At 41.9% G+C, this 24951-nt stretch overlaps 1 protein-coding gene across 1 annotated transcript in view; it reads right to left on the reverse strand.

Annotated features, from left to right (window-relative positions):
- Positions 1 to 51: 51 nt before the first annotated feature.
- LOC139452853 (MORN repeat-containing protein 1-like) overlaps positions 52 to 24951 on the reverse strand; it is a 28346-nt gene continuing 3446 nt past the window's right edge. Inside the window, exons 4-14 of the mRNA XM_071234494.1 lie at positions 24342 to 24432; positions 22872 to 22889; positions 16311 to 16398; positions 15209 to 15419; positions 14002 to 14116; positions 12769 to 12953; positions 12014 to 12181; positions 10835 to 11062; positions 9139 to 9216; positions 8586 to 8709; positions 52 to 810 (exon numbers count right to left, since the gene is read on the reverse strand). Coding sequence (XP_071090595.1) covers positions 762 to 810; positions 8586 to 8709; positions 9139 to 9216; positions 10835 to 11062; positions 12014 to 12181; positions 12769 to 12953; positions 14002 to 14116; positions 15209 to 15419; positions 16311 to 16398; positions 22872 to 22889; positions 24342 to 24432 — 1355 coding nt within the window. The 3' untranslated portion in view covers positions 52 to 761. The remainder of the gene's footprint in view (positions 811 to 8585; positions 8710 to 9138; positions 9217 to 10834; positions 11063 to 12013; positions 12182 to 12768; positions 12954 to 14001; positions 14117 to 15208; positions 15420 to 16310; positions 16399 to 22871; positions 22890 to 24341; positions 24433 to 24951) is intronic.

The following is a 24951-nucleotide window of genomic DNA, read 5'->3' on the forward strand; positions in this document are numbered from 1 at the left end:
GTAGTTTTGTACAAAAATCTGTAAAATTGGACATTGTGTACATCTTTATCCCAAACATGTCTTCAACATGAGCTCGGGAAATATATTCGTGATACTTGCATAGAAGCTTTATCCAATTGCTCCACGAGACGGGATCTACATTCACCATCACCCAACACCATTCACACATCATAACACATGTAAATGGACCAATGGGAAAACATCTGTTCTATTTCATCTGGCTGCACAGAAGCTCCACCTGTGCACCCACAAGATCTGTATTTTACCATGAATCAATATGTAAATACATTTAAGACATTAACTACCTGATGATAAAATGACTCATGATAAGATCAGTGCTATACTTGCTATACTATCTGTCATTACTGATGGTGCTGGGCACACACCATCATGTGGAGAATCAGGGTCACTTTTTGTAGCTAGCATTTCCATGTCAACATTGCATTATATATAATGATATTACATCATGAGTTACATGAGCAATAATATGATGTTTCTCAGACAAATACCAGGGAGAATATGCCCAACCCTAAAGTTCTAGATGCTTTACACTATCACGGTATAAAACAGACATCATAAATGATGAAATATAAATTCTTAAATATACACAAATATACATAAATATGTATAAATATGAATGTGAGTGAGTTGTTTAACCACTTCACTTTAAGTCAGGTGAGCTAAAATAATGAACAACAAGTGGATGTTGAGTTTCCTAATCAAGGTCACATTGGCTACAGGTTCGGGAAGTTGTGGAGAAGTCAGTGGCCATACCGCTGCATGTTGGCGATGTGCTTCTTTGTGTCCCATCTGCAACAGCAAGGAGAGTGAGTGAGTGAGTGAGTTAGGTTTTAATGCCTTGTTTAACAGTATTCCAGTTATATCACATGTCTGCCTAATATAGCTGAAAGGATGCAGGTCTCAGACATTTACCACTTTGGTGAAACCCACAAACACAGGCATGGTGCTGACAAACCTAGAAACATAATCACGGCAAACTGGAATTCGAATCCCTAATCAAAAGTTTCAGGGGTTCCCAAGGGACACAGCTCAGCACAGAAATTGTGGCACCTTAGAGGACAGCACCACAGCAAGGAGTAGGGAGTGACGCAGTGACACAATGTACAGCCGTACTAAAGCTGGCTGGTGTGGTGTGTGGTCGTACCCTCACTGTACTAACCAACGCTATGATTGATCTGGACACAAATGTCCGAGATGGAGCTGGCTGGTGTGGTGTGTGGTCGTACCCTCACTATTAACTTAAACTTTGATTGAATTATACACACATCCGAGATGGAGCTGGCTGGTGTGGCGTGTGGTCACACCCTCACTACTAACCAATGCTATGATTAATCTAGACACACACGTCTGAGATGGAGCTGAAAGACAGCAGCTTATGGTATCCCTAACATCATTCACTCACACACTCAGTCCCCCACAAATACCTTTCACGTTCCTTTTCTGGTGAGCTTGGAAGAAGAGAGACATGTTAGTTGGTGGTGCAGCCCTCTGTGAGACACTGACAGCGCTTGTGTACACAAACACTTGCAACAAACAGGACACTGACAGCGCTTGAGTACACAAACACTTGCAACAAACAGGACACTGACAGCGCTTGTGTACACAAACACTTGCAACAAACAGGACACTGACAGCGCTTGTGTACACAAACACTAGCAACAAACAGGTTAATGGTGCATTGCTCTTGTTACCTGTGGTGTTCAGGATCCAAACTGTTCTACGGGTATAATGAGTGAGTGAGTGAGTTGGGTTTAATGCCGATTTCAACAGTATTCCAGTTATATCATGGCGTGTCAGCTTGATGTGGGAGGAAAGTCTGAAGTGATGCTGGCATCAGACATTTACCACTTTGGTGAAACCCACACAGGTATGGTGCTGACAAACCTAGAAACTTAATGGGGACGAACCAGGATTCGAACCCACAATCATAGGTTTCTGGCATGCCCAAAGGATGCAACTCTGCACATCGAATAGCAGCGCCTTAGACGACTGGTCCACCCGTGCCCCCTCTCTGGGTATAATGACATTTTTACAAACAATTACATCATTAAGTGACAGCAAACTCTAGGTAAAGGTCAGGTGCTACAAGAAGACCAGGAAGCTCTCCAAAAGACTTCACAAATTGCTGAGACCACGATAAAATTGATCTTTTTTATCATGAATGATTGAGTTTATTTTCTAACACGGGTTTCAAAGCTGTTGTCAGGGTTTTGGGACGGACCACCCCTTCACTAGGTATCAGATCTTTGTCAGGGTGTTGAGACGGACCACCCCTTCACTAGTTATCAGATCGTAGTCAGGGTGTTGGGACGGACCACCCCTTCACTAGGTATCAGATCGTAGTCAGGGTGTTGGGACGGACCACCCCTTCACTAGGTATCAGACCGTAGTCACAGTGTTGGGACAGACCACCCCTTCACTAGTTATCAGATCGTAGTCAGGGTGTTGGGACGGACCACCCCTTCACTAGGTATCAGATCGTAGTCAGGGTGTTGGAACGGACCACCCCTTCACTAGGTATCAGATCGTAGTCAGGGTGTTGGGACGGACCACCCCTTCACTAGGTATCAGATCGTAGTCAGGGTGTTGGGACGGACCATCCCTTCACTAGGTATCAGATCGTAGTCAGAGTGTTGGGACCGACCACCCCTTCACTAGGTATCAGATCGTAGTCAGAGTGTTGGGACGGACCACCCCTTCACTAGGTATCAGATAGTAGTCAGGGTGTTGGGACGGACCACCCCTTCACTAGGTATCAGATCGTAGTCAGGGTGTTGGAACGGACCACCCCTTCACTAGGTATCAGATCGTAGTCAGGGTGTTGGGACGGACCACCCCTTCACTAGGTATCAGATCGTAGTCAGGGTGTTGGGACGGACCATCCCTTCACTAGGTATCAGATCGTAGTCAGAGTGTTGGGACGGACCACCCCTTCACTAGGTATCAGATCGTAGTCAGAGTGTTGGGACGGACCACCCCTTCACTAGGTATCAGATCGTAGTCAGAGTGTTGAGACGGACCACCCCTTCACTAGGTATCAGATAGTAGTCAGGGTGTTGGGACGGACCACCCCTTCACTAGGTATCAGATCGTAGTCAGGTTGTTGGGACGGACCACCCCTTCACTAGGTATCAGATAGTAGTCAGGGTGTTGGGACGGACCACCCCTTCACTAGGTATCAGATAGTAGTCAGGGTGTTGGGACGGACCACCCCTTCACTAGGTATCAGATAGTAGTCAGGGTGTTGGGACGGACCACCCCTTCACTAGGTATCAGATCGTAGTCAGGGTGTTGGAACGGACCACCCCTTCACTAGGTATCAGATCGTAGTCAGGGTGTTGGGACGGACCACCCCTTCACTAGGTATCAGATCGTAGTCAGGGTGTTGGGACGGACCATCCCTTCACTAGGTATCAGATCGTAGTCAGAGTGTTGGGACGGACCACCCCTTCACTAGTTATCAGATCGTAGTCAGAGTGTTGGGACGGACCACCCCTTCACTAGGTATCAGATCGTAGTCAGAGTGTTGGGACCGACCACCCCTTCACTAGGTATCAGATAGTAGTCAGGGTGTTGGGACGGACCACCCCTTCACTAGGTATCAGATCGTAGTCAGGTTGTTGGGACGGACCACCCCTTCACTAGGTATCAGATAGTAGTCAGGGTGTTGGGACGGACCACCCCTTCACTAGGTATCAGATAGTAGTCAGGGTGTTGGGACGGACCACCCCTTCACTAGGTATCAGATAGTAGTCAGGGTGTTGGGACGGACCACCCCTTCACTAGGTATCAGATCGTAGTCAGAGTGTTGGGACGGACCACCCCTTCACTAGGTATCAGATAGTAGTCAGGGTGTTGGGACGGACCACCCCTTCACTTGGTATCAGATCGTAGTCAGAGTGTTGGGACGGACCACCCCTTCACTAGGTATCAGATAGTAGTCAGAGTGTTGGGACGGACCACCCCTTCACTAGGTATCAGATCGTAGTCAGGTTGTTGGGACGGACCACCCCTTCACTAGGTATCAAATAGTAGCCAGGGTGTTGGGACGGACCACCCCTTCACTAGGTATCATCGCTGTAGATGTGTTAGATAGACTACCATGTACAGAATTGAAATCACAACAAATTACAATTAAGGACACGTATCTATAAGTATAATGATACAAACTCAAGGTTTAACCTGCTTCATATTGGCTAAACATGCTGAATATCTACAATAATGGCAAACACACTTAATAAAAAATAAAGACTTTATTCCATTGTAAAAGTCAAATATCAGGCAAAACCATATATCACAGACTGTCGGGGGGACTGGCAATATCATCTTCCACTTGTCAAACACAGAAAGAGTCATGTAAGTGGGGGTTTCCTGTATTTGTTTTGTCCTTTTGGACAAAATTATATGATATTATAAAAGCAGGAACACTTTTATTTCACAGTTTAAGCTCAACTTACCCAAGTGACGTTCAAACAAACTAGAACCAAATGGCTCTGTAGCTCACCTGAAGTTTCTGGAATATTTGTAGCAGATCATAGACATCATTGTCAGTGGGTATTCCACATGCCACATATCTACTGACATCAACATGCATGATAGTGGGCAAAAATGATGTTTCAATATGGCTGTCACGGTGGCCATGTGAAAAGTTAGATCCGAATTTTGTGAGACAATGTATTATATATAGACCCAATTTCAGCTTGGTAACCTCATGGGTTTCATAGGAGTTGGGAAAGATCCTTGCAGACAATGGACAACTCGTTACGCCATAAGTTCACTTAAACGGAGAGTTGAGGAGAGTTAACAAGTGGGATCCAACATTGACATATCTGACTGGGGAAACACTGCTTGTCACGACGACCTCCTGCACTGAGTGACCCGTGAAGATCCGGGTGAAAACTTCAGTGTCTCATGCTTGTCGTAAGAGATCCGGTGGTCAGACTCGCTGACTTGGTTGATGCATCTCATCGTATTCAAATTGCGTAGATCAATGCTCATGATATCAATCACTGGATTGTCTGGCCCAGAACCGGATATTTACAGACCGTCATCATATAGCTTGAATAATGCTGAGTGCGGTGTTAAACAAACAAACAAACAAACAAACAAACAAACAAACAAACAAAACTTTCATCACACTTGAACATAGGCACACAACATGGGAAGGTTTCTAACCCATAACCTATGTACTTCCATGGGTCTCCAGTCTATCGGTGGAGCTACTGGGATAACAAGATCTGAACCAACCTTCTTGACAACCTCCTCATATCTGTCTTGATTTGTTCTCTATTGACAAAAAGTTGGCAGAGAAGTCTTACAGCCACACAGACAGGTCTGAGGTGACACAGTCACACAACATCACCAAGAAATAACCATCCTCCTGTATCCAGGGTATTGTATCCTCATTCTGTGATGATTCTGTACCCTGGTTGTTTTGTTTGGAGGCCTTTTGCTCAATGCTATAATGCTCAAAATAGACGTCCAATCCAATTACAGTGTACTTTCGTGAGTTAAACAAGCAGCGATATCTTGACTTTTGCTTGCCGTCTCAAATACACCAGGAACTCCTTGTAGCATTGACCTCCCTCCCCCATCTTAGTACTGGGGACAACGTATGATATGACACATCATTTACATACATCGACGGCTCACTCAGATGAGGCTACAATTTTGAATGTTGATCTATGCCAAACTCACTTTCAGAAGAGGAATTTTCATTCAGTGGTTGTTGATTTCAAAAGAGAGATATCCTGTGCTAAGTTAGAGATAAAAGAGACGCAGGTTGTGACGTCACTTCCCACAACAACCAAATGTTAGCGAATGAGTCCATGTATTGATTATGGTACAACGGAGTGAGTATTGTTTTACGCCACTTTAAGCAATATTCCAGCAATATCAGTCAGTGGACACCAGAAATGGGCTTCACACATTGTACCCATGTCGGGAATCAAACCCGAGTCTTCGACGTGATGAGCGAATGCTTTAACCACTAGACTACTTGACCGCCCCTTGGTACAACGGAGATACAATACCCTGGATAAAGGAAGATGGGATATATCAGACACTCCACACTCCATCTGTGGTGATCGTCTTCATCAGTTTGTGGGACACACTTTATATGGAACGACATTAATCACTTGACTGAAATGACATGAATTATTCATTACCCACAATTTCAGTGATATACTTAAACATGCTGTCTGCTAACTTGTTTGAAACATCACAAACCCTATTTTCAATTACATATTTTTCTAGTTATACAACAGATGAAAAAAACTTTTATCAAACTGATAGCAAAAAACCCAGATATGTTTACAGTGTACGGTAACAATGTCATATTACCATAACAATACTGGTATTATAAACATTAAGTATATACATTAAGCATGTTAAGATGGTATATCATGGTCTGTAAATCATGAAATTAATGCAAGTATGAAATCAATGTGACAATTGTGTCCCTCGCTCGCATTAATAAAGTGATACTATTTGATTGGCATTCTAACTGTTTGATACGATATTGTCTGGACACAGAGTATATTGTCATGTCAGGGTTCACTGCACATGGGCAGCAGCAATGACATGTATAACAAAGCTTCCAGGAAACAGTGTAACTGAGGGCTAGACTTTGTGCTAGGGTCAAGCGTGATCAGTTTGTTTACACAAGTTAATCAAGCAGTTACAACAGTCGCCGTCCATGAATGACGACATCATTGTTCCTGGGAACCGGTCAAATAACCTAATAATTACAAGTAAAACACTGCAACCCCACGTAGTGAATATATTCATTACAGTAACAGCAGTTGTGGTGAATACGTAACACTGCATCCCCACGTAGTGTATACATAACATTGCACCCCCACGTAGTGTATACATAACACTGCACCCCCAAGTAGTGAATATATTCAGTACAGTAACAGCAGTTGTGGTGAATACATAGCACTGCACCCCCACGTAGTGTATACATAGCACTGCACCCCCACGTAGTGTATACATAGCACTGCACCCCCACGTAGTGTATACATAACACTGCACCCCCACGTAGTGTATACATAACACTGCACCCCCACGTAGTGTATACATAACACTGCACCCCCACGTAGTGTATACATAACACTGCACCCCCACGTAGTGTATACATAACACTGCACCCCCACGTAGTGTATACATAACACTGCACCCCCACGTAGTGTATACATAACACTGCACCCCCACGTAGTGTATACATAGCACTGCACCCCCACGTAGTGTATACATAGCACTGCACCCCCACGTAGTGTATACATAACACTGCACCCCCACGTAGTGTATACATAACACTGCACCCCCACGTAGTGTATACATAACACTGCACCCCCACGTAGTGTATACATAACACTGCACCCCCACGTAGTGTATACATAACACTGCACCCCCACGTAGTGTATACATAACACTGCACCCCCACGTAGTGTATACATAACACTGCACCCCCACGTAGTGTATACATAACACTGCACCCCCACGTAGTGTATACATAACACTGCACCCCCACGTAGTGCATACATAACACTGCACCCCCACGTAGTGTATACATAACACTGCACCCCCACGTAGTGTATACATAACACTGCACCCCCACGTAGTGTATACATAACACTGCACCCCCACGTAGTGTATACATAACACTGCACCCCCACGTAGTGTATACATAACACTGCACCCCCACGTAGTGTATACATAACACTGCACCCCCGGGGACGTAGTGAATATGTTCAGTATCGTAACTCATGTAAAACTTAGTACCTGCAAATCTTGGACGGTGGCATATGGTCTCAGGGTGACCTGACCTATCTCATTTGAATATGTCTTCATTCGGAATTTCCTGCTTTTGATTTCATGGACGTTTGATCACATCTCAAGCAGTTGAAGTCGAGTTAGTGAGGATATTATTCAATCAAACAGTTATCACCCTATATACTCTGTCACCAAGTCTACAGTCTTGGTGTTATGGGTTGCTGATTAGATTTAAAAGTTTAAGCGTAGGGCTACTTGCACTGATTTCATGACACATTTTAGGTCAGAGGTCGACTCTTCAATAATTTGGTGATGCATTAATTTCATAATTTTCAGAATACAACATTCGTTGACACATCAAGATATATTAATTTGAAAATACTGATGAAGACGGGACGAGAGGAACTAACTTTCGTTACCACGTGAGACATTTAGGTCAGTTTATTTCAAAATGAAATAAAAATCTGTAAAATAAGAAATTAAATTTGTATTTTAGACCAATGCAAATATATTAACTCAAATGAACATAGTAGAACTTTAAAGTGGATTGTCATAATCTTTCTCCTTCAAACAATCTAAGTTTGATAAATAATCCCATAATCCATAGTGCTTCTCATGCAATAAGCACTGTGCTCAAATCAAATGTTCATGCATAGTTAATCCATTTCCACTGCAGCAAAGGTGAAGGTCACTGAGATCAGGTATGTGAAGGGCAGGTCAGCAGGGTCATGTCAGAGGTCACAGGTTGTTAGGGTGCTCCAAGGTGAAATAAAGACAAAGTGACCTACTTTGGTTTTGAGTCTTTTTTCTTTTGTTTAGGTTTCTGGAGTGTGATGAGCATGAATGCTGGTGGGAGTGGACCACGGAGAAATACTGGGTTGGTGACGTCTTGAACCATTATGACATAATCTCCTGGAAAGCAAACAAACTAGCATGTACCTCCATGTGAAATCATTGACAACAAACTACAGTTTGTGTGACACTCCTGGGCCCACTTGCCAAAGCGATCTTAGCGCTAAGACTATTGTAAGCCTATGTCAAAGTATGGGAGTTATGCTCATCTTAGTGCTAAGATCGCTTTGTGCAAGTGGGTCCAAGTCACCAGATATATTAGTTTGCCTGACATGGGGTTCCACAAGTCTTGACCTTATTGCCGTCTGACTTTGTCACCAGACATTTCTTGTGAACCAAGAGAATTATCATCAATCGTTGATTGAAACATGTCTGATCCACAGAGTGTATTTGGAACACATTAGTTCTGTCTGGTCAGAGATTGATCATGTACAAGTTAAACAAACAGTAACACGCTTCCACATTCACATTGAATTGTATCAGAAATACCTGGTCGAGCAAATTTCTCATCCATAATATTTTCCGATATTGTTTTATCCCTGCCGTCTTTTCTGGAATGTTTACCATCTGAAATAAAAGAATCAGATACAAAAACTCTCTGCAAAAACAAAAACGCCCCGCGAATGTCTACCTAACTTGACCTCCATGCTTTACTGGTAGTAAATGCAACTCCAAGTAGTTACTGTCTGATATACTGACATACTGATCAACCTGCTGATATACTCGTCACCCTGCTGGTATACTCGTCACCCTGCTGGTATACTCATCACCCTGCTGATATACTCGTCACCCTGCTGGTATACTCGTCACCCTGCTGATATACTCATCACCCTGCTGATATACTCATCACCCTGCTGGTATACTCATCACCCTGCTGGTATACTCGTCACCCTGCTGGTATACTCATCACCCTGCTGATATACTCGTCACCCTGCTGGTATACTCGTCACCCTGCTGATATACTCATCACCCTGCTGATATACTCGTCACCCTGCTGGTATACTCGTCACCCTGCTGGTATACTCATCACCCTGCTGATATACTCGTCACCCTGCTGGTATACTCGTCACCCTGCTGATATACTCATCACCCTGCTGATATACTCATCACCCTGCTGATATACTCGTCACCCTGCTGATATACTCATCACCCTGCTGATATACTCATCACCCTGCTGATATACTCGTCACCCTGCTGGTATACTCGTCACCCTGCTGATATACTCATCACCCTGCTGATATACTCATCACCCTGCTGATATACTCGTCACCCTGCTGGTATAATCATCACCCTGCTGATATACTCGTCACCCTGCTGATATACTCATCACCCTGCTGGTATACTCATCAATCTGCTGGTATACTCATCACCCTCTGATATACTCGTCAATCTGCTGGTATACTCATCACCCTGCTGATATACTCGTCACCCTGCTGGTATACTCATCACCCTGCTGATATACTCGTCACCCTGCTGATATACTCATCACCCTGCTGGTATACTCGTCAATCTGCTGGCATACTCGTCACCCTGCTGATATACTCGTCACCCTGCTGGTATACTCGTCACCCTGCTGATATACTCATCACCCTGCTGATATACTCATCACCCTGCTGATATACTCGTCACCCTGCTGGTATACTCATCACCCTGCTGATATACTCGTCACCCTGCTGGTATACTCATCAATCTGCTGGTATACTCATCACCCTCTGATATACTCGTCAATCTGCTGGTATACTCATCACCCTGCTGATATACTCGTCACCCTGCTGGTATACTCATCACCCTGCTGATATACTCGTCACCCTGCTGATATACTCATCACCCTGCTGGTATACTCGTCAATCTGCTGGCATACTCGTCACCCTGCTGATATACTCGTCACCCTGCTGGTATACTCGTCACCCTGCTGGTATACTCATCAACCTGCTGATAATGTCGTCACCTTGCTGATTTATTCCTCACCCTGCTGATCAATGTTATGCAGAAAAACATAACAAACCAATCAGAGTGTGTGGTGTGACCATGAAGGGAGCATGGCTAGAAAGTAAAGGGAGATAATGCTGTAATCTGAAGTGTAATGCATGCCACAAGAAATGCTTGTAATAGAAAATGGCCACAAAATATGTCTGGAATTGTCTTTACAGATGTTGCAACAACATGAGTGATGAAGGTGGCACACCTTGCTTATCCAGGCTCTTGTCCTTGGATTGGCCCATCTTCTTGGACTTGCTCTTCTTCTGTCCTGCCTCCTCCTCCATGGCCAGGAATGGGCGGTACATTGGAGGGGGCGGGGCCAGCTGGAGGCAGCTCCACTCGCAAGTTCCATCCACTGTCCTCTGATTGGCTACAGGGGGAGGAAGAGGCGTGGTTTCTGTAGGTAGAGGTGCACAGTCCTCTGTGGTTGGTTCTAAAGATAGGACTAACATGCATTCAGTTGTGAAACAATACATTTTTCTGCATATGGTTGTAGAGCAAATCTACTAAGTGTATGTGAAAATATCTGAATCTCTACAAGCAGTTTATTTGTCTTAAAAAACCTATGTTACCTTCCCTATTCATAATTAACAGATTGTAAAATGGTGGACAAAAACAATGAAATCTTGTGTGAAAAACATATCAAATGTTTGAGGAAGTTGGCAAGCATGCTTGATGACAATTCCAACAACAGTACTAATGCTAATACTGATGCCAATACTGAAGACAAAACTGATGACAGTACTAATGCCAATACTGAAGACAATACAGATGACAGTACTAATGCTAATACTGATGCCAATACTGAAGACAATGCCAATGGCAATACTGATGACAATACTGTAGACAATACTAATGCCAATACTGAAGACAGTACTAATGCCAATACTGAAGACAATACTAAAGACAATACTGATAACAGTACTATGCCAATACTGAAGACAATACTGATGACAATGCTAATGGCAATACTGATGACAATACTGAAGATAATACAAATGCCAATACTGAAGACAATACTGATGACAATACTGAAGACAGTACTAATGCCAATACTGAAGACAATACTAAAGACAATACTGATAACAGTACTATGCCAATACTGAAGACAATACTGATGACAATGCCAATGGCAATACTGATGACAATACTAATGCCAATACTGATGCCAACACTGAAGACAGTACTAATGCCAATACTGGTGACAATACTGATGACAGTACTAATGTCAATACTGATGACAGTACTATTGCCAATACTGAAGACAATACTGAAGACAATACTAATGCCAATACTGATGACAGTACTACTGCCAATACTGAAGACAATACTGATGACAATATTAATGCCAATACTGATGACAATACTGAAAAGAAAGACCTACCTGTGACAAGGTCCTGTGCTGCTTCTTGTGTTGGAGACATAACTCTGCTCTTCTCCCCTTCCTCTTTAGCTGCCTCCTTCTCCCCCTTTTCTTCTCCTCCTCCCTCTTTAGCTGCCTCCTTCTCCCCCTTCTCTTCTCCTCCTTCCTCGTCTTGTTCCTGTTCCTCCTCTTCAAGTGACAAATGGGCAATATATATCAACATGCACATGATACTGTGGGTTCATTTCCAGACACTGGTGGCCTGGTGGTCAATGTTACGCTTGTCACACCGCAGGCTCGAGATTGATTCTCCACATGGGTACAGGGTGTGAATCCCATTTCTGATTCTGGTGTCCCCTGCTGTGATATTGCTGGAATATTGCAAAGTGGCATAAAAGCCAACTCACTCACTTTGAGATATAGTGAGTGTGCATTGTTTTACACCTTCCATGGATATATTCCATCCATACTACGGTGGTGGATGTCAAGAATCTGCTTCAGGTGGTGCAGACATTGACCACTTGACCACTGCCTCCTGCTGTGATATAATGGGATAACAGGTGTTTTATACAATCAGGTTAACAGAAATTAACCACCACCTAGCTAGCAACTGTCTGTTTAAATTATCATGAAATTACAAAGACTGGAGACAAACAGAAAAAACAAAACCTGCCAGAAACTTGCAGCAGGTGTATCGGTTTTCCATCTGTCTGGAGTGTGTGGTTGGACCTTAAACTGTTCAGATTATCCTAAGATTTGACAATTGTCAGCCATACCTCCTTGATCTGCCTTGGGTGGAGCCTCTAGTTCAGGTGTGGCCTTGACCTCACCCCCCCCCTCCTTCTTCTCACCCCCCTCCTCCTTCTTCTCACCCCCCTCCTTCTTCTTCTCACCCTCCGCTTCCTTCTCCTCGTCTGTGTTCGTGTGGTCAGTCAGTGGGTAGGGCACGATGGAGTAGCCACTGCAACAACAGCACACGTGCGCTAAGTGTATATAGAGAATCATGCACGATGGAGTAGCCACTGCAACAACAGCACACGTGCACTAAGTGTATATAGAGAATCATGCACGATGGAGTAGCCACTGCAACAACAGCACACGTGCGCTAAGTGTATATAGAGAATCATGCACGATGGAGTAGCCACTGCAACAACAGCACACGTGCACTAAGTGTATATAGAGAATCATGCACGATGGAGTAGCCACTGCAACAACAGCACACGTGCGCTAAGTGTATATAGAGAATCATGCACGATGGAGTAGCCACTGCAACAACAGCACACGTGCGCTAAGTGTATATAGAGAATCATGCACGATGGAGTAGCCACTACAACAACAGCACACGTGCGCTAAGTGTATATAGAGAATCATGCACGATGGAGTAGCCACTACAACAACAGCACACGTGCGCTAAGTGTATATAGAGAATCATGCACGATGGAGTAGCCACTACAACAACAGCACACGTGCGCTAAGTGTATATAGAGAATCATGCACGATGGAGTAGCCACTGCAACAACAGCACACGTGCGCTAAGTGTATATAGAGAATCATGCACGATGGAGTAGCCACTACAACAACAGCACACGTGCGCTAAGTGTATATAGAGCATCATGTGCGTTAAGAAGAGCTGTTTCCAATGTGCATCGTCAATGACAAAACTAACAATCAGGTAAAGTGATACCACAGAGTCTTTTTTCTTATCACAATATGCTACACGTGATTTCCAAACTTTACACGCTAACCCTGCATGAGACAAATGGTGCATCTCAAGCCATGGATCTATGACGTCACATGTGATGCGTTCATGAGTGTCGGTTCACAGTATGTCCGTTTGTGCTTCTAACCAGCCTAATATCTCTTGAATATGAGTAATATATCTGTAATATACAGATAGGAATTAGCTGGTCTTGCTTATACTTAATGTCTCTAGGTGGATATTCATATTTGCATACTGGACATTATGACAATATAGTCATACACAACTCCAGTTTCAACTGTGGACTTACAAAGGTGTTTCAATAGGTTTCTCCTCCACCTGCTCTATCATGTCAAACAGTGCCGAGCCCTCCTTGGTGGGGTAGTACTTGAAGCCAGCTGATACCAGCAGTTCTCTCCCTTGATCTGAAAACAATTCAAATTTAGAGAATTCCCACAATCTGTTTGTATTCTGCCATTACATTTAAGAGAAGATTCCTGGAATTATTCCAATGACAGAAAAGACCTGCATTGTACAAGAATTATTACATTTGGGTAAAACATATCCTTTCCGGCTACCGAGGTTACAGAGTAACATCTTCCCCATGCAGGTCAGGATTGCGAGCATCAAACCATATAGGACAGGAAGAAACACTTCACTGACAGAGGAGACTATGTATCCAGAAGGCAAATGTCAAACATGAGATTAACACAATAACTGATCCTTTGTCGACAGTAATTGATGTATCATTTGGATCCTGTTGTCCTTCATAGAACATGTCATGTTTTAGCTTTCATGGGGGGTCAAATATTGACATAAAAACTGGAGTGATGTTAGTTGAAGACTTTGTGCTAGAGGGAGATAGCATGGTGACTGAGTGTCTGAGCCAGGAGTTGCTTGCCACGGGTTCGAATCCCAGATTTGACACAATATCATCCTTGGTCTGTCAGCACCTCACCCAGTTGTAGGTTACAACAAATGACCTACATCACTTTGTTTCTGAATCTTGGTCTCTCAGCACCACACCCAGTTGTAGGTTACAATAAATGACCTACATCACTTTGTTTCTGAATCTTGGTCTGTCAGCACCACACCCAGTTGTAGGTTACAATAAATGACCTACATTACTTTGTCTCTGAATCTAGGTCTGTCAGCACCTCACCCAGTTGAAGGTTACAATAAATGACCTACATCACTTTGTCTCTGAATCTTGGTCTGTCAGCACCACACCCAGTTGAAGGTTACAATAAATGACCTACATTACTTTCTGAATCTTGATCTTTCAGGACCACACCCACTTGTAGGTTACAATAAATGACCTTCATCAATTTGTTTCTGAATCTTGTTCTTTCAGCACCATGTCATCAGCTCATGGGTTTCTTGAAGTGACAATGTTCCAAGACCTGCATCACTTCGGATTTTCATCCCACATTAAACCTACACGCTGTGATATAACTGAAATGCTGTTCAACGCAGCGTTACACCCAACTCACTCACATGGCATCAACGGTACTCACCTTGAATGACCTCACCCAGGTCATTGTGACATTCCACCTTGACCGAGAATGTCTGACCTTGAGTGAGTTCCAGTGATTCTGTGTCCATGACGATTGCCATCTTTGTGGTCATCTCCACTGGGTAGCCGTTGACCCACTGACCTTCGTAGATGATGCCGGATGCATGTGTCATCTTGCCCTCACCATGGAACATGTCATTTAGCCACTGACCCTGCAACAGTAAATAGCCTTGGACATCATATGGCACAAAGGTTAGCTTCAGACATGTAGGTCAGGAATTAAGCATTAGACATATAGGTCAGTCTTAGACATGTAGGTCAGCCTTAGACATGAAGGTCAGCCTTAGACATATAGGTCAGCCTTAGACATATAGTCAGCATTAGACATGTAGTCAACCTTATAAGATTGGCCTTAGACACAGAGGTCAGCCTTAGACATGTAGGTCAGCCTTAGACATGTAGTCAGACTTAGCGATATCCCTTTTAGTCATATAGGTCAGCCTTAGTTCATAGGTCAAAGGTATGCCTTACACGTATAGGTCAGCCTTAGACATGTAGTCACCCTTGTAATATTGGCCTTCGACATATAGGTCAGCCTTAGACATAGAGGTCAGCCTTATAGACATGTAGGTCAGCCTTAGACATATAGTCAGCATTAGACATGTAGTCAACCTTATAAGATTGGCCTTAGACACAGAGGTCAACCTTAGATATAAAGGTCAGCCTTATAGACATGTAGGTCAGTCTTAGACATAGAGGACAGCCTTGGTCCAACCATGTGACTGATGCAGACCGTGACTACTGATGTCACATGATCACAATTGACTTTGGAAACAACATGGAGTCAGGCAGTATTACGCTGCATGTTACACTGTCAGTCTGAAGAAGCTCTCGTTCAAATGCCTGACAACAGAGACAAGAAAGGAGATATTAAGCACAATTTCCGAATAACAATACAAGTGATTACTCTTGATGAAGTCAAGACCTGACCCCATCGGTGATCAGACCAGACAACGGTCTACGGCCTCGGTCTGGTCAGACCGTGTCAGGCTCGGGTTCTTGAGTCCTTGTTTTCAACAAGAGTAATATTTGTATACTATTACCTCATACTCTGTACCGTCTCGACAGATGAGATGTCCTTGACCTTGTCTCTTGTCCATCACCCAGTTGCCATCGTACCTATCACCGTTACTGAAATAAACGTCCAGGGATCTTGTTACACACAATAAGATATATTGACTAAATCAGGGGATGTCATTAACACATTTTCTTCAAACACTGAGGTTTATCATCAAGGAGACATGATGAAGCAGAAATACAACAACCTCTTTACTATATTCATTCATTTTGAGTGAGTGAGTTAGTTTGGTTTTATGCCGCTTCGAACAGTATTCTAGTTATATCACGGCATGTCAGCGTAATGTTGGAGGAAAGACCGAAGTGATGCAGGTCTTAGACATTTACCACTTTGGTGAAACCCACGAGCACAATAGGTGCTGACAAACCAAGAAACATCATTAGGGTGAACCAGGATTCAAAGTCATTATCATAGGTAACTGGTATGTCCAAGGGACGCAACTCTGCACAGCAAATTGTGGTGCCTTGGACCAGTGGGCCACCCATGCCGCCATTTTGATCTACTTTATGTCATCTTCACCAACCTGAGAATATCTTCAGGTAACATTTAACACTACATGCTATAAGGGCAGCATTCCAGTCTGCTCTGCCTTGTTCAAGGATGTGTCCAGTATGTAGTTCACAAATGATAACTATAACTGTGATGAATGATACAGTAAATATTTGAGTTTAATGCTGATTTGAACAGTATGTGTTATATAACGGCGTGTCAGCTTGACATGGAGGAAAGTGTGATGTGATGCAGATCATGGGATGGTGGCAACTCACAGATGGTGTGGACAGGCCAAGAATGACATGAACCATCTTCCAGAGGCAATGTAGTCAATTCACTATAAAAGTCCAGTTTCCACCCTTGCCGAAATAGGCTGAAATTTTCAGGCTCGATTGTAGTGCCACCATGGCTATTACGAGTTATACCCCTCCTACTGACCAATCAGATTCCACCTTTCATATCATTTGCATTTGCTTCAAACAAAATGGCGGCTCGTAGTAAAAACGATCTGGTCGATAATCAAGATCTATATTGTAATCAAAAGGGTCTCACTTGCAAAGTTCATCAAATCATTTGAGCACCTTGATAAAAAACACGAAAAGATTTGCAAAATATCTGACGACACCAAGCTGGTGGTACACATGCTTTGCAAATACTGCATTCGACCGAAATCTGCATGGCAGTTAGGAACCTGATGCCGATTTTGTTACGCGATTTTGATTGGACTATGCATCGACTCATTTGTCCAGTCAAAAGATAACTCCATAATTACGGCCTAGTTCGGCAAGGCTGGAAACTGGACTATTCTAGTCAGTTAACCCCTTGACTCAGGAAGATGGACATGAACCCAGCACCAGCCTTGGATATAATACCATACCTCTGTACTTCCTGTACTCACCACATCGACAAGCGCACGGAAAACAACAACAAACTTGTTCTTTAAGTGGTGTATATATCAATCAACTGTTTTGGTAACAGATCAGCTGGTTGTGTCAGCATTATTCTTACACCACAGATAAAGATGTATAATACTTTCTCGTATTGTCATACAACGTAAAACTTTTGATAAGAGAATAATATTGAGATGACACAATACCACTGTTGGTTAGCCATAACACTGACGGGTTAGTCAGACATTATACAAGCCAGACTGGGATGTAGAGAATGAAGGCCAGTGACTTTGATATCTTAGGAAATAAAGATATTCATTCATATCAAGTTGAATAAAGAATTTCAGTACAGAGTGAACCAGTATTATCAGTTAGAGTGACCTGGTTCATTTATTTCTGAAAATTAGACAATATTTTCATAACTGCTAAAACATCGAAAAAAAATGTGGCAAGTAGTATAAGATTGGTTGGAATCTGTGTTAGTACAACGACAAAGAATATATACATGCTAACTACTAGGTAATTGTGTTAGCAATCTGAGCCATATATTCAACCATTAACACCACGATGCAAACTAATGTATTATTTCATGACACCTCGGGAGTCGAAGATAATTTTCAGACCAAAAAAAAAGAACTTTCTTTGTTCATGTTACCATGGTTACCACACCCTAGAGTTTTGTCAACAGTAACCATGGTAACACAGGTTCTTATTGTCAGAAAGAATATTATGGGGTGATCTTGATGTAAAAACCTTCTCTGGGCAATCTATCACATTGTTTCAGCTCTAACTGGAACCAAACAAAGTTGATTTTATTTTTCAGTCTTAAATTGTATTTTGTTGAGGAAGATGGATTGTAAAGAGTAAGGGAATCACATCTTATGACAAACATTTTGGCTTACAGAGTAACTCCATATGTTTCCTAACTTATTTTAGGCCAAGTTTTGTATATTGGCCACAGAGAAGTATAAATCCTCACTTCCTGCTTCCTACTACATACATACATTAAGTTGCATCGTGATGGAACAATAGAAGACACAAGGTTAAACATTACTGAAGTTGCAGTCACAAGTAATGTCAACTAGCAAAGACAATGCATTGATATTTCTGAGCTTCACAATTATCAGTTTAAAAACAAAACATATACTATCTGAATAAAACACATGTAGATTTTATTTGTTTTACCATATCTACTGGCAGGACACAGCTGGTGTTGACTTGCAAAGTACACTGAACTGAGGTCAATGCACAGCCTTTGTCAGGATTAAATCAATTAAACGTTTCCTCTTGAAAAAGGAAAGGTATCGTATGGATTCTGTTTGGCCCAATTCAAATCGTCACATTGTGAAGCGACAGAAACTAATATTTGTTTGAAATTTGTGTGACAGCTCTCTTTCTGTCATGAACAAACAATGACATTTAGAAAGTGGTCAAATGTAACAAATGTTATATTTGGGATAACACTTTCTGAGTAATGTACAGATTCTAGTACTTTTGGGGGTTGAGTCCCGTCCAGGATTCGAACCCGCACTGCCAGAGTGTGGCACCTAATCGTGAGGACTGTAGCCTTGTCCCATGTCACAGATAACATGTACATTCCATGTGAGGACTGTAGCCTTGTCCTGTGTCACAGATAACATGTACATTCCATGTGAGGACTTTAGCCTTGTCCTATGTCACAGATAACATGTACATTCCCTGTGAGGACTTACGGCTTGTCCTATGTCACAGATAACATGTACATTCCATGTGAGGACTTTAGCCTTGTCCCATGTCACAGATAACATGCACATTCCATGTGAGGACTGTTGCCTTGTCTCATGTCACAGATAACATGTACATTCCATGTGAGGACTTAAGCCTTGTCCTATGTCACAGATAACATGTACATTCCATGTGAGACTTTAGCCTTGTCCCATGTCACAGATAACATGTACATTCCATATGAGGACTGTAGCCTTGTCCTATGTTACAGATAACATGTTCATTCCATGTGAGGACTTTAGCCTTGTCCCATGTCACAGATAACATGTACATTCCCTGTGAGACTTTAGGCTTGTCCCATGTCACAGATAACATGTACATTCCATGTGAGACTTTAGCCTTGTCCTATGTCACAGATAACATGTACATTCCATGTGAGGACTGAAGCCTTGTCCTATGTCACAGATAACATGTTCATTCCATGTGAGGACTTTAGCCTTGTCCTATGTCACAGATAACATGTACATTCCATGTGACGACTGTAGCCTTGTCCTATGTCACAGATAACATGTTCATTCCATGTGAGGACTTTAGCCTTGTCCTATGTCACAGATAACATGTACATTCCATGTGACGACTGTAGCCTTGTCCTATGTCACAGATAACATGTACATTCCATGTGAGGACTTTAGCCTTGTCCTATGTCACAGATAACATGTACATTCCATGTGAGGACTTTAGCCTTGTCCTATGTCACAGATAACATGTACATTCCATGTGACGACTGTAGCCTTGTCCTATGTCACAGATAACATGTACATTCCATGTGAGGACTTTAGCCTTGTCCTATGTCACAGATAACATGTACATTCCCTGTGAGGACTTAAGCCTTGTCCTATGTCACAGATAACATGTACATTCCATGTGAGGACTTAAGCCTTGTCCTATGTCACAGCTAACATGCTTAGACAACACAGTTTTTATGTTTTGTTTCATGGGCTGCCACCGCTACTGAAAAGCTTCCAGTCCAAGAAGAACATTATTTTTATTATGTCTCCCACTAGTAACATAGATCCTCTTATACAATAAATCATGTTATATATAAATCCCATGTCTACATCACTATCAGTGATTCAAAATCAACTGTAGTTTCAACTTCAGAGAAGAATGACTTTCATATAAATAAATACAAAAATATAAGATTGACATAGCAATTTTTGTGTGTGACCGACTTGTGTTGAAAAGCTGGAAGAACTCCATGAACAGACAATAAAAAAAAGTGTGGCCTTTTAGCATTGTCACATGTGACAGACATCATGCTTATTTCATATATATATATGTGATAAATTTAGCATTGTCACATGTGACAGACATCATGCTTATTTCATATGTGTGATGAATTGTAAATTGTACATTAAATTGTATATACTGTATTAAATTGTATATATATATATATATGTATTAGTTTATTATCCTATCTCATACTGTGCATTTCTTCCTTCTTCTTTCAATCCTTATTCGGAAACATTTCGCCTGAACACATCCCAGCGTCTCCTTGGTCAACACCCCCAAAAAGGGGTCATGCACTGTAATCCTGTGCATTGTGACCTCACACGACATGATCACCTGACTACCCCTGCCACATCGTTCTCTTCGCCACTTTGTGCAAATGTCCCTGGCCTCTGCCATGAAAAGAACTGGTTTTAATCGTGATAATAACTAAGCATCTATTAAGTATTGGTATCCTGTTAAGAAAACTGACAGGAAACACAGATGGGGTTCTAGTACAAGCAAATGCTCCTGATGGGAGGTCTTCAGTCTGCTCTGGAAGCTGCCCAGGTCTTGGGAACTTCTGATGTCAAGTAGTTGGCTGTTCCCCAACATTGGAGTTGCTCGTGCAAAGCAGTGATCACCAATCTGGTTGTTCGTGACGTGGGTGTGCACAGTAACTGTTGATCACCTGACCGCCATAACCTCATGGAGGTCAGGCTGAGAAGGGATGAATTGCAGTTGACAGTGCTGCTTCTTATGTTGGTCCACCAGGTGCTGTTTCTGATGCCGAGGCAGGTCCACGGATACTAGGGCTGTGACAATACACCTTCTGTGTGATCCGATACGTATCATACCTTGCTCATGATCAGATATGTATCATGGTACTTGCATGAGCTCTTATCTGTTATGCCATCTTTTTCATCAATCTCATTAAAATCAGATCTTAGTTCTGGCTATCGCTAAAAAAGGATCTGAAGACATTCCATTACGAGTCAGAACGACCTTTCATCCTACCAATCAAAGTGCAGCGTACCAGATCATGAAAGTGACAGTCGGAATGTCTTTTCTAATCTTGCCACCTCGAAAACATTAACATGGGGTATTCCAAACGACAGTTTCGGCCCATACAACTGATTCCATCAAAATTATCGTCTATCTCTCGCTTCTGGGGAATATGCATTTAAACAGAGGAAGCGTTGCACAGTACATGGGAAGCACTGCCATACAATTGCAACCATATATTAGACATTCCAGAATGTTTTCAAAAGTTTAATTGAGAACTGTGGCAACATATTTTTCAAGCGTAGTCTGAAATGGAAATCGCCAGGTTGAAATGAGTGCAGTAAAGCCCAAGAAAGATGCTTTCTAATTGGCTGATGTCGACTGATGTTTCATGGCCTGGTGATATGTGTTGGCTTCTTGGTAGGGGAAGATCCGTGTTCTACCATGTTCTACCATGTTCTACCATGTTCAACACCTTGTAGCACTTGCATACATATACCTGAAAAGCTTCTTCCAAGAGGTGTAAACACCGGGAACATCTGTGGTCCTTGGAGCAAAGGCCGTGACAATCACACCAATAATCAACCAGATCAGAAGTGGTGTAAGTAACTGACGTCTGCAGCTTTTACAGGCCAGCGTTTATCATGTCCTGTTTCCATCCTCTGTTTTAATTAGTGTCGTAGATGTTATTACGACTGAGGAGGCAGCTCATGCAAAAAATGCAAAAATGTATTCTCTAAAACTCAATACACATTTCCACGACTTGGCGATGAGAGAGTGAATGATGTGGACGGGGTAGTCAGGCGATCACGTCGTGTAAGGTCACAACGAACAGGATTAGAGTGAGTGACTCATTTGTTGGGGTGGTGACCATGGTAATGCTGAGATGTGTTCGAGCGAAATGTTTTTAGAAGCCAGAAACTTTGTTCCAGCATGTTTCCACATAAGGATCGAAAGACGAAGGAAGGAATGCAGAGTGTGAGACAACATGCTTATTTCATGCAACTGGCAGCAGGCTGGATACAAGAAGCACAGACTGTGACAGACATAGCGGACACATAGCGGAGACATAGCGGACAGCAGAGACATAGCGGAGATATAGCAATACAATGGGTATACATGGGTGTGAGTAGCCGCCATACACACAGCTGTATTAGAGCTTATACCTCACTTTGTAAACACCGCTTCAAGTGGACAGAATGAAATAAAATTTAAAACCATTTCATTAGTAGTGAGACAACTCTTCACCATTGTATGTCAGACATCAAAGCATGTAGACATTATTGAAAAGATATCTACACAAGTAAGCGAAATCTACAAGAAGCTATCTTTTACTATGCAAGATAGAATCTATATGATGTATATCTAGTATCTATAGCATGTATATCTATATTATGTATATCTAGAATCTATGTCAAGTATATCTAGAATCTATATGATTTATATCTAGAATCAGTATCATGTAGATCTAGAATCAGTATCATGTATATCTAGAATCTATAGCATGATTATCTAGAATCTATAGCATGTATATCTAGAATTAATATTTCAGAGAGTCCTGATGGGTTTTACTGAGAAGTCTAAAACAACTGAAAAACCCAACTGTAAGTGTCAGAATTTTCAAAATTGTATTGTAAAAATTTATTATAAAACACAATGAAATATTGCTAAGTTTTAATGAACGCTTTCTGTTTATAGTAAAAGTGAACAATGACAAGCAATAAAAAGTCTAAAAATTGTTGGTCTGTTAGGTGTTTTAAACAGTAAACTAGAATATGATAGCAAAGAATTAACTCCAGTGATTGACATAACTGACATTTAGAAGTGAATTCACATGAGAGAGAATATGGATGTCAACTTCTCTATTATGAGGAACACAACATTTGGAGTACCGGGTATATGCTTACTCCTCACTCCATCAGATGAATGAAGGATGAAGGAGTAAGTATATACTCCGAAACATTATGTTCTTCATTATAAACAAGTTGACATCAATATTTTCTCCCTCTTACAATCAATATGGTTTTTAATAGTACTTTGGAAAAAAGTGTTTTTTTTAATACAAAATAATACACTAAAAAATAGGGCTGGCTTAAAGATTGATAATCGGTATTACTGTCGATGGGAAGAAGTATTTATGATTATCTATATGATAATTATGTTATCGATAACATCTTACACAATCTATTGTGATAAAATAAAGTTTTAATGTACCGAAGCAGACTTGTTTTCTAGTATTGCCAAAGCTGGCAAGCAACTGATTTTGTTAAACCTAAATGTCCACAAAGTAATCCACACATAAATGAGTCACCACTCAACAGTGATGTGAAACATGTTGTTTTGTCTCTGAGCTTCTTGGATATTTACTTCTCCAATGTTTATTGATAACTGATCACTGTCTAGTTAACGATTATCGATCTCTAAGATTTATATCAATAGCCAGCCCAACTATAAATCATTCTATCTAACCCAGCCTTTCACAAGTGTTATGCATTACAAAGAAAAATGAGGAAATAAGACTGACTCTACAGCCTTGACTATGATGTAGTGTCATTACAAGGAGGAACTTATGAATGATATTCAATAAAGGAACAAAAAAGATTAATAATCTAGCTATGTCTGAAAATTGAACTTACTCATAAATCATCGTGCCGTCTCCATGCCGCATGCTGCCTACAAAGTCTCCCTCGTACAGGGAGTTTTCCCCGGTCTTCAGTACACCAAAGCCTTGCAGCAACAGAAACAAGCCTTATAAACCGGGAACTGTATTACGCAATATTGCATTAGGTTCCTCACAGCCTCGGGTAACCCTAGTAACCAGCTCATCTTCTGAACCTCGGTTTTGAAGCAGTTCTCTTTCAAACCTAGGTTTTGAAATGGGTCACTTCTGAACCTGCTTTGAGGTTTTACATTTCAATTGTAATACCTAGGTTTTACAATTAACATTTTATAAACTTGCCTCTTGAAATGGGAACAATTGTGTTTGATGATTGGTTAAAACTTTTCTTTTACATGAAAATTCCATGACGTGAATCGAACCTGCAACCTCATGTATCGTGTTAAGTTTTGTAACCCACTGTTTTCCCACAGAGCTACTGGGCCAGGTGATAGAAAGTTGTTCAATTTTACAAGTCATGACTCCAGCGAGTCCATGCTGCACATGGTTTTTCTCTCATACGCTTTGATCGAATTCCTTTCATATTGCGACACACTGCCTTGTTTCACTATAAGGTATGTCAATGTTTT

The sequence above is a fragment of the Haliotis cracherodii genome, unplaced genomic scaffold (assembly GCF_022045235.1).
Source record: "Haliotis cracherodii isolate W230 unplaced genomic scaffold, xgHalCrac1.p SCAF_10, whole genome shotgun sequence".
Classification (NCBI taxonomy): domain Eukaryota; kingdom Metazoa; phylum Mollusca; class Gastropoda; order Lepetellida; family Haliotidae; genus Haliotis; species Haliotis cracherodii.